The sequence below is a fragment of the Paroedura picta genome, chromosome 9 (genome assembly GCF_049243985.1).
Source record: "Paroedura picta isolate Pp20150507F chromosome 9, Ppicta_v3.0, whole genome shotgun sequence".
NCBI classification, from domain to species: Eukaryota; Metazoa; Chordata; class Lepidosauria; order Squamata; family Gekkonidae; genus Paroedura; species Paroedura picta.
The window spans coordinates 18,422,103-18,436,515 of NC_135377.1; the positions used below are offsets into that span (position 1 = coordinate 18,422,103).

The window sequence follows — 14,413 nt, forward strand, 5'->3', positions numbered from 1 at the left end:
TGGTTCTTGCAACAATCCCCCATGGAGGTTTCAGGAGAGATCCTCTTTCTGACTGCTCATCTGGCCTCCCACAATTTCACTTGTGGCCAGGCCAAGCTCTGCTCCTCTGTCTAGGGCAACGAGGGCCTTCTCTGGGGATCTTGCAACCTTTCCATTTAAAGGTTCCAGGAGAGACTCCACCCACCCAAGAGGACTGGAGCCTATAAACCATAAACTCCTCCCCCTGGTGGAGTCTATTTCCTCCATCCCTATTGGGGCATGTGATCTTCTAGAAGTATAGGCAGTTGCAGTCTCTCCACCAGCTGGTAGCTGTTTGAGAATATAGGCCCAGGGCAGCCATTTTAGAATCCAGACCAGCTGTGTTGTTAATAAAGAGAACTGCTTTTGAAGAATGCCGGAGTCTGTATTCACTGAACCTGCAGACTTAACAGGTTGTTTAGAGCAGTGCGTTATGACAGCATGTGTAAGAAAGGCCTATGACAGTGTCAAAAATATTTTATACCTTGTCAAGAGGCCCCCTAGGTTTTGAGGCCCTAGGCTTCAGTTTAGTTAGTCTAATGGTAAATCCTGCCCTGATACCATGAATACAATAGTACAGCATATTTTTTTAAAGGAATGTGAAAAGTAGGCCGCTGTTTCAGGCAATTGAAGTATTTATTTATTTATTTATTTATTTATTTATTTATCATACTTTTATACCGCCCTCCCCGGAGGCTCAGGGCGGTTTACATTATAACAGAGAACCATACATAAAACAGTCTGTAGAACATGTACATCAATAACCAACAATTGCAACCAAACACAACACAGTATAACAATAAACAATCATAACACAAACAGGTCCAGGGCTTGTTGATGGGATTCTGAGGGGGGTGGCTTATTGATTGAATTCTGAGGGGGGGGTGGGGGGGAGCAGGGGCCCTTGGTCGCTGTAGATTACATCTGGTCTCGGCCAAATGCCTGGTGGAGGAGCTCCTTTTTGCAGGCCCTGCGGAACTGTTTAAGCTCCGTCAGGGCCCTGATCTCCTCTGGGAGCTCGTTCCACCAGGTAGGGGCCAGAACAGAGAATGCTCTGGCCCTGGTCGAGACCAGACGGACTTCTTTAGGGCCAGGGATCCTTAGCTGATTGGAGGCAGTAGAGCGCAGAGCTCTTTTGGGGGCATAGGCGGGGAGGCGGTCCCTCAGGTACACTGGGCCCTGACCGCGTATGGCCTTGAAGGTAATTACCAGAACCTTTAGTCTGATCCGGAATTCAACTGGTAACCATTGCAGCTGATGGAGAATAGGCCGGATATGGGACCTCCACGGTGTTGCCGTGAGGATCCTGGCTGCTGCATTTTGAAATGCTGATGTGATACTTTTCCATTTCTCCGGTGCAGAAAATCAAGAAGTGTATTGCCATCAAGGCTCTCCGTGACTTTGAGACTGTTTTCCAGAAACACCACCTGCATAAGATGAAATACCATAATCTCTTTTGGCAAGTCAGAACCAGGTATTCCTTGTCATCTCGAAAACACTGAGCACAACGGTTGCCAATATTCTGAAGGAAGGTAGGGAGCACAGCGCGTTTAGAAATTTACACACAGATCTGAGAGCTTCAGAAGACTGAACAAGGCCTTGGGTAAGCCAATATCCTGTTGAAAAAAGACTGTACACTACCATATATTGAGTAGATGGCTGTAAATAACCAGTTAATTTCTACTGTGGAGAATGTGTGCTGTGGGCAATTTCTAAAGCTACTGGAGTCTCATTACTGACTTCTCTCCTGCAAATTTCTTGCTAACAGTGTTATCCCAGGTGCATATGAAAAAAAAGTATACCAGCAAGTGAAAATTCCGATAAAAACCATTACAACTCATTTCTGACATGTACACTTGAAGGTCATGTATGCCAATGACAGCTTAAGGATGAGAATCAGCCATGGTTTCCTGAAGACTATTTTGCTGAAAGCACTGAACACAACTCTACGTATAATGCGCAGTAAAACAAGGAGGCAAGATAGATTTCTCCAGAAAGAAAAAAGTATAAAACTGTAGCCAAGCATTTGTTAGAAATCAAAACTTGTATGTGCGTGATGAGAATGATGTGCTATAACAGTTATTATTCATAAATTTTGTGTTTTTAAAATTTTGGAATCTTTGAAGAAAGAGTTTGGGAGTGGCACAGGAGAATGCAGGGTCTATCTTCCCTTACCCTCGTGTTCTGTTTTTGTTTACACATGACTACACAAACACAAATGCATGTTAGGCATGAATGTGAGGACTGATGCAGGAAAACTCAGACAGTAGGCACATACATGTCCTCAAGGCAAGATAAGGGGAAGGCTCAGATCATTTCCCTTATCTCAAAATTGCCCCAAGGAACCCAATTATGAATGGGTCTGTCTCTTTATGTGTACAGTGCAGGTGGGGGTAAGAGCATGGTGGTTGTTGTTGTTTTACAAAAAAAATGGTGATGTGAGTGAAGGGAAACCTTGCATCCTCTTTTGCTGTGTGAAGCATCCAAGCAAGCCAAAGGGTTCCTCAGTAGTTAGAAGTGTTAAGTTAGTCAGGGACTGGTAAATGAAAGCAAAAACGAATGACACCAGCGTGGGTGTTGTACGTGAGTGCACAAACAGTAGTTGGGGCTTCTGGTTATAAAAGAACCCCTCTCATCAGGATCAGAGCAGTGGGAAACAAGGGAGGAAAGTTAATCTTCAGGCCCCTGTGTGCCAGCTCTGCATGGGAGAGTTTTAATAGGTTCTAAAATGGAGAGGCTTCTGCAGTTTTGGCAGGAAAGATCCTTTGGCTGAGGGCTACAATCTCAGGCAATTTTGCTGCAATTGAATGAGGTGGGGAGTTTGAACTGAAACTGTATTGGGATTTTCATAGCTTTAGGAATAGGGGATTTTTTCCCCTCTCTGTAACGAAGGATCTCTTGGGTGAGGAGGTATAACAGGAGTGGAAATGGGGTTTTCACAAAAAATAGCGAAAGCAACTATTTTTATGGATCAGTTTCTCAACCACAGGCCATTCTGTTATAAAAGAATCCAAACAAAATGTTTAGCAAATAGAACTAGAGTAACCCAGATACTGAATATGCATAAATACAGTGCACTGTGATTTCTGTCTGTGAGCTGGGGGTATCCAGGAAGAGTTTTGGATAAATAAACTCATTGCTTAAATAGAATTATACAAATACAATGTTTACACAATTGACAGTTAATACGGGTGATCAAGCTTTTGAGTGTAAGTTTTTATTGGATATATTGTCTTTTAAGAGAGATAATTATCAGTCAAGTATAAGCTAGATCTAAGTTGAAAAACTGTTTAATTTTAATTCATCTATTCACAATTTTAACCTTGTAAGAACATCTTTCATTTAAATTGGTAGGCAGGTAAATCACAGCAACAAAACTGCAGGGTTTAATGTTAAGATAACTGACATGCATGAAGTCATTGTATTAAAATATTGTTTTTCCCACTGTTTGGCACAGATGGTGCTGGTAATTAATACTGTTGGGTTTGTTGTTTTTTTCTAGGAAGGGAGTTCCTTTTTACAAAACCTCACACAGTATGTAATAAACAGTTCAGTATGCCATATGAATAAATGATTTACATCTTATATTTTTAGGACACAGTTTACTGGGAAATTCTCCAGTAGGAGTGCTCATGCTAGTGAAAGAACAGGCACTACATGAAAGAGCCAAATGTGCCTTGATGACCCTGGTTTCTTGCATGTAAAGCACAGTTCACCCAACTGCTGCCTCATTATGTGATGTCATTGCATGTGATGCAGTTTTCCCAACTAGTGCAGGAGAAAAAGTCAAATTCAATACCCTCCTCTACAAAAGAACTGCAGGGGAATTAAAAGAGCGAACAGGCAAACAGAATTGAAGTAAAGCCTGAGAGGAAGGAGGGTTTAAAAAAGGAGGAGGGGGTAAAAAGGAAAGCCTGAAGTGAAAATGGAATTCTAACAAAAGAAAGAACAGGTGCTTACAAGTGCTCCGGATCTTGTGGCTGTGGCTGCTGTCCATTTAATATGAATGAGGACAGTCAGTTTTAGAACCCTGCTTTACATTGGCTCCACCCACATTCTGAAAAGCTGGGACAGTATTGGCTGAACCATGGTGTCCACAGCTGTCAGTCTGAGGATTCCCGCTGTTTAAAGATGTGAAGGAAGGAATTAATATAGATTAAAAGTCCCAGAAATAAAACGATAACAAATCGCTTAAATTCCATTCCTGTGTTAGAAAATTTAATTGTTTAGGACATGGGCTTTAAGTGAGATTTTATTTCAATGTTTTTGCTGAAAATGTTTACTGCAATAAACATAGGAAGTAATCATGTAAATAACTGCTTTCTATAACTGCTTTTTTTTAGCCATTTGTGAGAACTCTACACATTTTATACATAAGGAATATTAGCACAAATCACAAATTATTTGTAAGTCGTGTGTTTATGTTTTAAGTATTTCTAGATTATTGCAGTAGTAGGAAAAGATTTTGTTAAAATGTATGAAAACAACAAACTCAGCAGGAAATTGTCTGCGAAATAAATAGTAATACTTGTGTGTGTATACCAGTTCCCAACATTCTGTCATATTCCAGGATGACCAAAAAACAGAACAGAGGATGATGGACTATGCAGAAGAAAGGCTATTTAGGTAGTAGCAGTTAAGAAATGGGGTTACTAGAGCAAGAAGTAGGCAGAGCCCTCATCTGTATTTTCCAAAAATGCAATCATCCTTTTCCCACCCATCATATTAACTACGATTTTTTTTCTTAAAATGTCCTGTGATGTGTTCATAAGAAATTCATCCATATTCTCAAAAATTAGGGACCTGCCATTGAAGTTCCAGGATATTCCGTTTGTAATCTGTCTCAAAAATGTGCAGTGCACAGTTCAGAAATACCTCCATTATTTTTTTCAGTGTGGTCTCACCTGAAAGTGGTATTTACAGGAAGTTCTAGCAACCAAAATTGGTTGGCTAGCACAAACCAAATAATGGGATTATTCAGAAGAATAATGCATTCTCACAGTTCCAACAGGATGCATGATTTACTTTCTGTGACTATCTCTTCATCAAGATAGCAGCTCTTTGCTATTGCAGCATATAGTCAGCTGTGAATACAATTGTTTTGCATTCTGAATATTTCATCGAGCGTTTCACTTCTGGACAGGTTTTGGAGTTGATCCACTTAAAAGGGAGTCAGGCTAGCATATGGCTGCAGAGTAGATTTCTGACAGACAACATCGAACTTCTTTCTCCATGCAACATTAAAACACACATTCGGACAGAGATGCACTTCTGAAAGGAGATAAATACATCTACCACCACGACATACTTCAAGGTTAATATGGGTAACCATGCTGGTCTGTCTGGAGCAGTAGAAAAGAACAAGATTCTTATAGCACTTTATAAAATATTACACTTAAAGGTTATGTGCCAGTGAAAAGCAATTGGCACTATGGCACCTGAAAATAGACAAGGAATACAGCACAGACATTTTTAACATGCAAATCGCTTGTGAGTCTCAAATTATTGGGTGGTATGTGCTACATTCAAGACATGGGATTGAATCAGTTGGTAGTGAACCATTTAATATTTTTAAATTCAGCTTTCCCCTTACAATACATTTATTTCTAGTAAAATTCAGAAAAAGAGGAGATCATGAACTACTTCCTTAAAAATTGGACCTGTTTCTATCCTGGCTTCTGATGGCTTCCAACACTGATTGTATTTTTAATGGCAAATGGCACTGTCCTACAGAAATAGCCCTTCCAAATGCTTGCAGAAAACTATTCCATGTTTCAAATGGTAAAATAAAGAATATGTTCAGTTCTGGACAGGCTTTAAGGGTTACTTTTGTTCTGAGATCTGCCAATTTATAGCAAACATTCATAAGTGCTTTGGAAGGATATGGATTTTGTTGCCATTTATTATTTTGGATTGTATTTGTTTCCCTGCTGCTCTTTGAATTCAGAAATCTGGATGTTCCCTGCATTCATTTAGGCATGATTTCAATACAACCCTAACAAGGCGAAAGCTGTCATCCCTGGCTTGCAAAGGTGTCTTATTGAAACTCAGCTACTTTATGCAGGTAGCTGAGCCTAGCTTAAACGGGACGCTGGATGAGCACAAAGTCCCATAGGTGATTTCTTTAACCTTGCCAGCATCACATTTAAATCAAGCTGAAGTTGGCTAAAGGGAGAGTTGTAATTTGTCACATTTTGGCAGCCTGAAGAATTTTTGTGTCTGTTTTCTTTCTGTCCTCCTTTATTATACCACTCCGAAAAATCTATGGCAGAAATTGTCTTTTTGGATTATATAAAGCATGGGTAAAAAGAAACATCAAGAAAAGCATTCAAGAAAGAGAATTTAGGGAGTTCCTCTCCACGCTACTCACTCCCCAAAGGAATTAGAAAGACTCCTCTTCGCAAGATTACTAGGTATCTCCTTCCTTTGCCCTTTCTGGCTTTTTAAAGCCTTTCTGGCTTTTTCTGGCCTTGCCTTCTCAGGTTTTTTCACTGCTAATCTCTCCAAATCTGATAATCTGATAGCCTTCTGAAAGCATTTGTTCTGTAATCATTGTACAATATCAGTCTTACTTCACCTTTGTACAGCTGAACAATTTGTATTTAAATCTAACCTAGGCTCCCAGTTGTATAAACTGGTTGTTCTCCTGAATGGAGAAGTATAATAACTAAGGACAGATAGGATTGGTTGTCTACTACCACCTTGTGGGACCCATTAGATCCACTGTACAATAGCAGAACTAGGTGGAGGACATAAGGTCTCCTTGACATACTTGCATAATTTTGTCATAGGGTTACCATATGCTTGCTGGGGTGGAACATCTTCTGCCTTTCTAGGAATCTGGAGAGTTTTCAACAGTAAGTACTGACATCACTTCCAGGTCTTCCCAGAAATGACATCATGCCATCACCAGTGCCTGCCCCCCCCCTCTGTCCCAGCCCCCGGTTTCCTGCTGGTCATGGCTGGTATTGGGTTAACATTTAGCCTCAAAGATGTAACATTACAGTCACATGAAATTGTTGATGGTATGATCCTTCTGCATTGTCTATCTGTGGAATAATTCTCATAGACTGTAACAGAATCTTGTTTCTCATCTCTTCCTTTGATTTATGCCAGGCCATTGCAAGGAGTGGGAGGACTGCAAACTTCAGATATTCCTATCCAGATCTCTTCACTCCAGCTCACATTCCTTGACCAAGTAGGGAGGAATACTGAATGAGTGCCATGGGATACGTGCTCAGGTCTCCCATTCTCCAGACCACCCTAATTCAGTACCTACCCAGAAACACACACACAGATACCCCACAGACATGAAGCAAAACAATGACTGTGGCCCTAAACCCTCCCAGACAAAAGAACTGCTGGCAGTGAGAACCACTGAGGGGGTGAAAACTTGATATTACACTCAGGATAGGAGTGTGCATTCAGTATTTTCCAGACATCCCAAATGTGTCTGGGTTCGCCCACCCCCCACCCCCCACCCCCAGAAAAAAATTCTTAAAACAATGCCGGATATATTCAGGAATTATCAGTAGATGCAAAAACAGAGGAGAAGCTGTTTGCTGGGTTTCTACTGCAGTCTCTTTAAATTTTAAAGGGACTGCTGAAGGCCGCCTGAGGATCAGAATTGGCTGTTCTGTGGGAAGCAAACTGCTTTTTTTCACCAACTCAGCCTGGTTTAAAATGGGCTGCAGGAGAAGCCATTCCGGCCAGGATCCTCATGCCTTCAGGAGCAGTCTCCTCAAGGCACACATATCCTGGGTCCAGTTCCTTCTGCATCGCAGTCTAAACCACACTGCAGGAGAGGCAGTCTCAACCAGGAGCTGTGTGCATTGGGGAGCTGTCTCCCCACAGCACACAGACCCTGAAGCTGGCTTCTCTACAGCCTGGTTTAAACCAGGCTGCAGAAGAACCTGGGTTTTTTTGGGTCTATTGGACCTGAAAAAATTTGGTATTTATTTTAAAAATCCCAGTTCCCAATACCATTCCAGTATTGGGATCTGGGATTTTACAGAAATATCGAATCCTTTTTTGGAATGCATACAGAGAGAGGCAGAAGGCATGGTACACTGTTCCATACACAAATGGTTCTTCCAAAAGGCAGGAGAAAAAGCATATCTATAGGGGCAATATGACCATTGGAGTTCTACAAACCAAAGAATCTATGGATTGAAGGTCACTGCCTTCTCTGTAAGCCTGTGTAAGAAATATAGAAAGCTACATGATTTCTTTTCAGTTAGGAATAATCAATGTCATGTTTTCAAGGTTATGTATGTATGTATGTATTTACATTAGTCCACCTTTCTCACTGGGGCTAAAGGCAGATTACACAGAGTGAGTCAATCCAATCGTCAAGATGGGATATTCAGTTAAACATTTTGCATTTCTTAATATGTCATGTTAACTATTTGCTTTGCTTCAGTTCTGATTTTTAAATTTCTGGTTGATTCTGCTACTCCACATACAGCCAACTGGGTGACCTTGGGTTACTGACAGTCCTGTTAGAGGTGTTCTCACAGAGCAGTTTTGTCAGAACGCTCAGCCCTATCTGCCTCACAAGGTGTCTGTTGTGGGGAAAGGAAGGTGATTGTCAGCCATTTTGAGACTCCTTTGGGTGGTAAAAAACAGGATATAAAACCCAACTCTTCCTCTTCACTCTGGTTCTATATTTTACCCTCTTTGCCAGGGCTTTGTCATGTGTTTACCACAAAAGAATTAGATGGCTTTGTTTCCAAGAGGAAGTGGAGTTAGGCCTATTCGGCTATGCCTGCTACACAGAAGCATAGGAATATATCAAGCTAGTGATATATTTTTCTGCCTTTCTATCTTTTTCTGCCTTTCTATGTAAGGTCCAAAGCTGGAACTTCCCTATCTTCCTGTTCCAGAGCACCATTGTAGATTGGGGGAGAAGGGGAAAATAATATTCCCAGCTAGAGTAAAAAGCTTGTTCTTAGTATATTCAAGTGTTCAGTGTAAAATATCAGTGCACATTAAGAGAAGTTACGGGGGCTACCTTTTGTATAACTTTTAATAACTATAGACATAGATACGAATGTGAATACAGAACTATGGATATTAGACATTAAGGAGGAACTGATATCAGAGAATGTTCAAGGCATTCTCACTTCCTCTGTTCATTGTTGTACAGTGTCAAGCATGCTAAATCACCTTGAATTCTTGTGCCTAACGCAGCCTGGAACTGATCATTAGATTTAGAACCTACCCTTTAAAGAAGTCAACTAGCTCAGTGAACATCTGCATAATTGACTCAGCTCTGAGGTTATAATCATAAGGACACTTCCTAAGGAGTAAATCCTATGGAACTCAGTTGGACATACTTCTGATTATACATGCTAAGGGGAAGGGTGATGATTTGTAGGCCGAAGGTTCCAAGTTCAATCCCGTGCATCTCTAGGTAAAAGGATCTGGTAATTGGTGATGTGTAAGACCTCAAAACCTGGGGAGCCATTGCCAGTCAAAGCAGACCTGGCCAATGCCAAAGGACCAATGGCCGGACTCAGTAATGCTGTTCGCAAGTTACACTGAACAGACATACAGTCTGTTTACATTGTATACTTGGTTTTTCCTTATGCAAGCATTGAGTAATTCTCATCTTACATTCCACACTGAACTTGTTATTTAAACTCCACATTTACCCAGTTTCCCAAATTTCATGTGTAAAAATGAATATTTGTTCGCTCTTTCTTACAATATATGTATGCACATACATTCAGGTTGTATGTGCACTCAACATAACATGTGAACAGATCTGGTATAAAGCAACTTGATGTGTTTATTCTTAGGCCTGCACAGTCACTCTACCAATGCAGGAACTATTGTCTCTTTCATCTTTACCAGCCTTGAGGGATGATTGAAAACAGACCATCCAGCCTTTGTCATTGACAGAATTAGATGGTATGGTAGCTATTCTAATTTCTCACTGGACTTTTAAGGTTACTAAAGCAACAATCCTATGCCTACTTACTTAGGAGTAAGCACCACCGAACCTATTCAGCTTTACTTTTGAGTTTATTTATACATAGAACAGTATGACATCTGATAGTTTAGGGCAGCAGAACTGGTGCAGCTCGGTGGCCTACAAACTCAACTATGAATCAGGAATTCCCTAGTTCAAAACTCACTTCTGCCATACAGTCACTAAGTAACCTTAGAGAAGTAGCCACTCCCAGCTTTAATCTCTCATCTTCAATTTCAAATTATGGTTCAAAGCATCATTTAATACAAAGTTGGCCTACCTTGCATGGTGGTTGTATTAATTAATTAATTAATTAAAAATAATATATGCAAAATGCTTTGAAAAATTGAAACTACCATGTAACCGCTTTATTCTTTTTATTATTATTATTATTATTATTATTATTATTATCATCATCATCATCATCATCATCATCATCATCATCATCATCATCATCATCATCATCATCATCATCATCATCTATCAATAGAGGTACAAACTGGGGGGGGGTCATTCTTTGTAAAACAGAGCAGAAATAATTTTTCTTCAACCTTACAACATGCTTTAATAAATTGCATGCATAACAGATCATCAGTGAACAGCAAAAACTACCCAATAATTTATCTGTTAAAATGATGAAGCCAATATATTTATTATAAATACAATATGTATACCAATTAAAATTCTAAAGTACACAGTGGGGCAACAAGTGCAAAATCCCTTTTCACAAAGAATAACTAGTTTCTCAGTGAGATCAACAAAGCCTCAGTGTGAAATGAAGAAGGGTTCAACACCCTGGGCCTATTTTGAATTGTGTATTTCACTACATATTTATATAGCAGCCATGCACTTGCAGGTTTAGTTATTTCAATTGGACAAAAAGAGTGCAGGACTGCAGAAGCACATTCGAAAATAATTTTCCCTCCCCTTCACTGACTGACATCCACTTGTCAAACATACAGATTCAGTACCGAATCCAGCTCAATGCTCATTTCTGAAATGCTATAGCACCTGGTAATTCAAATTAATTTATATATGTCAGTTAGAGATTTATCTTTGAATGTTACTTGCGTACTTTAAACACATTTATTAGAGCTTACTTTCAAAGGTGACTGTTCCGGTTAATTTTCAAAACAGATTTCAGCTTATGAGATCTGTCCACCACGCCTTTTGGAATGTAAGTGCATTTTCTTCAGAAGGCACCAGACAAAATGCATTTAAATACTGTTGCAATTTTAGTACATGCAAGGACAGAAATGCAGCTAGACTTTAAAACTATATATTCTTGGCATTGTGTTGTTCTGAAATTTTTGTATGAAGAGAGACATTTCTCCATGGCTCTGCTGATTGCCAGATTGCTATATGGCTTGTTTGCAAAGCAGAGCACCCTTATGTTCCTTATTATCCACACAAAATTCTCTTCCCTCTTCCCAAAATATACTGAAATGCCCCTTGGTTTATTAACAGCGTAGTATGATGCAGAATGGCTGGAGTAACCCTGCATCGGATTGTGCTGCTCAATTACTAAGACAGAAAATGTCTCCCAAAATATCACTGTTCCTGCTGCTCAGGAAGGGGTGAGGATTTTGCTTTATGCCTACCAACGTCTTTTCATTTTCCAAGTGCATTTAAAAAATGGAACAGGCCAAATTCGTAATGGTTGTTTTATATAGCCAAGTTCCCATCTGTATTCCATATCAAACATAGAAACTCTGCCCTCCCCTCTTAACTGTGAATGTAAATGCTCCTTTCCACAGTTGTGTATATATTGCTGATTCCTAGCACAACATGGAATGCGAGATTCACTGAGAATACAGTACGGAATGCAAGATACACTTAGCTGAGGCTCTTTAAAAAAACAAACAAAACCCCCCTCTGTCTTACTGAAAGCTACTGTTTTCTGGGATTGCAAACAAAAATGACTGTGATAAAAAAGCTAGCAAAATGTTTGGTAATATTTTGAATTTGTACAAAGCAGTGGGATGTCATCTTCCCCATTAACTCTACCTACTCATGTATAACCATGACATTCTTGGAAACACAGCTTAAATATTTAATGTTGTAAGTCATTTCCTTTAAAAACTGCAGCATAAGAACAAGGGAAGTTGTATGTTTCCAACAAAGAAAATGCAGTTGGTTTTATTGCTCAAGAATTCCTCTATGATCATTGCAAAAAGAATGGTTACAAAAGAATGTTTTTTTATAAGTATAGGAGATCCTGCCATCTTCCCTGGATATTTTTTTTTTATTAAACTTCACTGAAGACTTTATATACCTAACTAACTTTGACACACATGAATCTACTAAGCAGGAGTCCATGACACTGATTACATTGTTTAATGCCTACTTCAGGATGTTTAAGAAGATGATGATATCATCTAAATACGTGATAAAAAGAGATTACTTGTATATATAATATTCCTCACTGGCAGGCATTCCTATCGTGTCATATCAAAGTCTAGCAAAACGTTGAAAGTTAGAAATGTTATCAAGCATTAGCAGGCATTTAAAGAACGTCTCTTGAATATTTCTGGCATAAAAAAGTATTTCATGTGATGTAAATTAATGGTAATTTTCCTGACTTTAAAAGAGAGCTCTGCCAATGCATTTCAGTGTTCTGGACCCAATTCTGCTAACATGGAGATGCTTTCAATTTTGCTCTGCCTGCCTTCCCGCCTTAGATGGCTGCGATTGCAACAAAATTAATCCATTTAAAAATCTGCAGCTTAAACTTAAGGATTTTCAGTCCTCCCCCTCCACCCCTCTTTTTTTTTTTAGAATATCAATAAGTTCCAATTGAAGAGCGGATTCTTTTGCAATTCAGGCATGTGCCGGCGATAACGGGCGAGTTGGCATGAAGAGAGGCAGAGATGGATTAATTATGCAGAGAACATGGAAATTCTGCTTATCATCGGCTAGCAAAGGAGCCCAGCTCACATAATCAGCAAACGAAGGGAGAGAAAAAAATAACAATGCAATGGCACCTTCCAGCCCATCATCAGGATTTTTCTACCCCCTTGTAATTAAAAAATAACATACACTTATAGCCCTATCTCCCACGCAGGCAAGGAGTGGATGTCCACAAAATAATTGCACTGGGATATTAGAGCTGAAAACAAGGACTGTCCATTCCCACTATCCCTTCCTCCTTCCCCTCCCTTTCTCTCCTCTGGCCTATACTAGCACTGCCTCTCCATTTGCAATCCGAATTAGATAGATGGCTCAAGTGACAACCTATCTTAGTGTCTATGACTCCCAAACCTCACATTGTGATTTAAGCAAAGACATATATCATAAATACCTGAAGTCTCAAAGTAGTGATTTTTTAAAAAAATCCTGATCACCTGCAAGCTATCTGCAGAACTTTGGCACAGTCAACCCTTCCCAACAGATCTTTTATTGAGTTACAAAACAATTATCCTAGAGTGTTCTGGAATTCTTATTTCCAATGTTGCCTGCAAAGATCAGTCCTCCTAGGACATTCCCCACCCCCTATTTTATGGGTCTTTAAAACAACAAGGATGGTGCTAGTCATTCTGTAAGCTCTATATATAGGGCTTGTAAAGTCCTTGTTAAAAAGAAATTTCCAAAGATTTAATATTGGTGCTCATTGTCTTGGTGGTATAATCTCTTCTCTTTTTTGCACATTAGAATACAAATTATCTTTTACAATGATCCTTCATAAGCAGAGTTCATTACAAACTATTCTTGGTGTTTCTTTAATTCATCCCATGTAATTATTTTATACTTATAACTGCTCTTTAAGAATGGATATGGAGTTTTGGAAATCCTAGAAAACCCACTCCCTAGAAAAGCACACTACATTTATTGGGCATCAAAAGAGTCAGCTGCACAGTATACGTAATCCAAGAGATTCTCAAAGAACAGTTGATCTATGCATATTCTTCCATATACAAGAGCCACTGTGCGGTGCTCTTTGTCCACAAGGATAAATACTTCTTTTTCCGTGGTGGCAACAAAGGTGTAATAGTTCAAGCTAAGGGTAAGGTAGCCTTAAGTGTATTAGATTTGTGGTCACATGGTCCCAGGTCTGAGGAACAGGGATGCTTAGGTGGTTTCTTCTAGGGAAAATGATGTGGAAGAGAAGGCAGAAATACCTTCTCCCTTCTAGGAGCAGTTCAAGCTGTACCAAGTGATGGAGCATTTTTAAGGCAAGTCCCCTGACCTGACCTGACCTGACCTGTACAGTTAATGTAATGGATGCCAACAAACTAAAACAGATCCATTTTTTTTTTTACAATCCCCCCTCAGATCATTTATTTTCTCCTCCAGGCACTAGCTGTTTCTTTAGGACTCTTAATCCACATAGCCAGAATTTGTTTTCTCCAGGGAAATTCTGGCATATTTTCCATTCCTCCAATTAATAGTTCACCTTGTCTCACTGAGAGTGGCAGTGCT

The 14,413-nt window shown here is 39.7% G+C and overlaps 1 protein-coding gene across 7 annotated transcripts in view; it reads left to right on the top strand.

Moving 5' to 3' along the window:
* The window catches only part of LOC143844499 (uncharacterized), an 81,740-nt gene that overhangs the window by 24,688 nt on the left and 42,639 nt on the right, over positions 1 to 14,413 (top strand). Inside the window, exon 2 of one of the 7 annotated variants that reach the window (XM_077351679.1) lies at positions 1,380 to 7,429. The exons of the other annotated variants lie outside the window; for them this stretch is intronic. Within the exon in view, the coding sequence (XP_077207794.1) occupies positions 1,380 to 1,520 (141 nt within the window). The 3' untranslated portion in view covers positions 1,521 to 7,429. Of the gene's footprint in view, positions 1 to 1,379; positions 7,430 to 14,413 lie in introns of those variants that run through there. 7 annotated transcript variants of the gene reach the window in all.